This window comes from Phaethon lepturus, unplaced genomic scaffold (assembly GCF_000687285.1).
Source record: "Phaethon lepturus isolate BGI_N335 unplaced genomic scaffold, ASM68728v1 scaffold23574, whole genome shotgun sequence".
Taxonomy (NCBI): domain Eukaryota; kingdom Metazoa; phylum Chordata; class Aves; order Phaethontiformes; family Phaethontidae; genus Phaethon; species Phaethon lepturus.
This window is the reverse complement of record NW_010534340.1, coordinates 1,319-4,091: the sequence shown is the minus strand read 5'-3', so window position 1 is coordinate 4,091 and position 2,773 is coordinate 1,319. Positions and strand designations below refer to the sequence as shown.

At 62.3% G+C, this 2,773-nt stretch overlaps 1 protein-coding gene across 1 annotated transcript in view; it reads left to right on the top strand.

Annotated features, from left to right (window-relative positions):
- Positions 1–102: 102 nt before the first annotated feature.
- Positions 103–2,773, top strand: part of ATP13A2 (ATPase type 13A2) — a gene marked incomplete at both ends in the record, with an annotated part of 3,784 nt that continues 1,113 nt past the window's right edge. The window contains 10 exons of the mRNA XM_010285501.1: positions 103–180; positions 425–494; positions 869–1,003; positions 1,254–1,320; positions 1,426–1,557; positions 1,741–1,908; positions 1,998–2,108; positions 2,226–2,272; positions 2,389–2,577; positions 2,661–2,773. Of these exons, the coding sequence (XP_010283803.1) occupies positions 103–180; positions 425–494; positions 869–1,003; positions 1,254–1,320; positions 1,426–1,557; positions 1,741–1,908; positions 1,998–2,108; positions 2,226–2,272; positions 2,389–2,577; positions 2,661–2,773 (1,110 nt within the window). The remainder of the gene's footprint in view (positions 181–424; positions 495–868; positions 1,004–1,253; positions 1,321–1,425; positions 1,558–1,740; positions 1,909–1,997; positions 2,109–2,225; positions 2,273–2,388; positions 2,578–2,660) is intronic.

The window sequence follows — 2,773 nt, the reverse complement described above, 5'->3', positions numbered from 1 at the left end:
TTTTGTCGCCAAGGACTTGGACGTGGCGTTTGTTCTGCCGGGCCCGGCTCCTGCTGGTTTTGACTCCGTTTCTCCGTTTTTCTTTCCCCTCACGCTTGCCAGCGTCTTGGATGAAGGGTGGACCTGCGCGGATCTCCACCTCTCCCAGGCTGGGCTCGACCAGCAAGACCACAACACCAGGTAGGGACCTTGTGGGACACCCGGGGAGCGCAGACGAGGCTTTTCCAGGCGCCAGCAAATCCTGGAGCCTGGGTTTTTCTTGCATTCAGACCTCCAGGCAGAGGACAGCTGGGCGGGCTGTGGCTTCTCCCCGTGCGCGGGCTCCCGTGAAGGTCTGGGCAGCGTGAGGGTCCCTTGAGCTGGCCCTGCAGCTTTTCCCTAGCCCGCATTTGCTTCCCCCTCGCTTTTTCTCGCCCCTTTGCAGAAGGAAGATCTACGGACCGAACCTCATCGAGGTGCCAGTCAAGTCCTACGTGAGGCTGTTGGTGGAGGAGGTGTGCATCTACGGGCCGCGCTTCGAAAGACCAAGTGGTCCCAGGGCAGATCCTCCCTCTCTGGTGGGGAGGAGAGGACTCAAGGAGAAGCAGAGAAGGCAGAGCTGATACAGCTGAGGGGACCCGTTCTGCCTCTTAGCTCAGGCGAGGAGCATCCCCGGGTAGTCGCAGAGGTGGCCGGGCGTCCTCAGGAGTACCGACCGTGAGCAAAGCTGGGGAGGACGGAGGGTTTGTGAGAAGTCAGCTAGTCCAGCCCCAGGGAAGGGCCAGCTTCTCCTCCGCAGAAGTTCCTCAAGGAGCCTGGAGGTCTGACGATGGGCAGGAGGAAGCTCTCTCCCCCCCAAAACCTGCTCTTCCTCCTTGTTCCCTTCCAGGTGCTCAATCCCTTCTACATCTTCCAAGTCTTCAGCATTGTGCTGTGGGTCTGCGACGCCTATTACTACTATGCCGCCTGCATCTTCCTCATCTCCACCGTCTCCTTAGGGCTGTCCCTCTACGAGACGAGGAAGGTTGGTGGTGGGCTTATTTGGGCCAAGCAGCTCTAGTGGCATAGCCCGTTTTCCGCCGCTGTTTGACCTCCGTGCTGACGCTGAGCTCCTTCTGAGCCCAGCTGGGTGAGGACAACCCGTACTCTGGCGGTGGGGCAGGTTTCCTCCTCCTTCATCCGTGGTCCCGAGCCGTCGAGACGGGTTTTAGAGGTGCTTTGCTGTGCTTTTTGAGCTGCCCTTGGGTGGCTGCTAACTGCTCCTTCCCTTTCAGCAAAGTGCCACGCTGCAAAACATGGCCAAGATGTCGGTGGGTGTCCGAGTCCGTCGCCCCGGCGGAGGTGAGCGTGATGCCTGTGATGAGCGAGGGCTCCTGGCCTGAAGCGGATCGGGACGGTGCCGGGATAATGTGTCGAGCACGACCGTGCTTTTTTTTTTTTCTCCAGAGGAGATGGTGGTCAGCTCTGCGGACCTGGTGCCGGGCGATTGCATCAGCCTCCCCGCGGACGGGATGCTGGTCCCTTGCGACGCCGCGCTGCTGACGGGCGAGTGCATGGTCAACGAGAGCATGCTGACGGGTGCGAGCCCCGGCACCCAGCGGGCTGCGCGCCTCCGCCGGACCGGCTTTCGCTGGGGATTTACGGGGGGAGAGGGCAGACCTCATCTCTCAGTGGCCCTACGGCAGCCCCTTCCCATCCAGGCTGGTTGCATCCCGACTGCCCAGGGTGATAAAGCTCCCTCCACGATGTTCCTCACCGCAGGAGAGAGCGTGCCGGTGATGAAGACCCCTCTCCCGGTGGGCAGCCGGGCGGCCGGCACCGTCTATTCCCCGGAGGAGCACAGGCGGCACACCTTGTTCTGCGGGACGCAGGTCATCCAAGCCAAGTCCTACGTGGGCAGAGAAGTGCTGGCCGTGGTGACCCGCACGGGTAACGGCATTGAGGGGGGAACCAGCGTTAAGCCGCGTCCTTCAGAGCGGTGGCTTCGCGTGGGCTTACCTTCTGCCGCGCTCCCGCAGGGTTTTGCACGGCCAAGGGGGATCTCATCGGCTCCATCCTCTACGCCAAACCCGTGAGCTTCAAGTTCTACAAGGATGCTGTGAAGTTCGTCCTGTTCCTCGCCACCCTGGGTACGTCCGAGCGTGGAGGTCATGGCCGGGAGCAGCCAAACTCTTCTTAAATGGTTGAACCCACCCACCCTTCGTCTGCTTTGCTTTGTAACCGAGCCCGTTCTCGCCTCCGCGCAGCTTTTATCGGCACGCTGTACAGCATCCTCATCTTGGTTAAGAACCAGGTAGGGTTGTTGGAGCTGGTGGACCCTCAAGCGCAGGGTGGAGGCAAACGGGGATGCCCCGAACGATCCCGGGGGCTACCGGGATGCCCAGCCCCTCTTTCCTCCTTGCCTGCCAGGTCCCCGTGGGGCAAATCGTCATCCGTGCCCTCGACCTCATCACCGTCATCGTGCCTCCGGCTCTCCCAGCTGCGATGACGGTGGGCACCATCTACGCCCAGAACAGGCTGAAGAAGCAGGGCATCTTCTGCATCAGCCCTCCCCGTATCAACCTCTGCGGGAAGATCCGCCTGGTTTGCTTCGACAAGGCGAGGCTCGGGCAGCGCTGTGGGGCTGCGGTTCCCAGCCCGGGGCGGGGGGCTGGCCTGGACCCACCGTGCTCTCCCCACAGACGGGAACCCTGACGGAGGAAGGTCTGGATGTCTGGGGGGTGGTCCCGCTGGAGAAGAACCGCTTCATGCCCATCGTCCACGAGCCCCGCTGCCTGCCCGCCGGTCCCTTGCT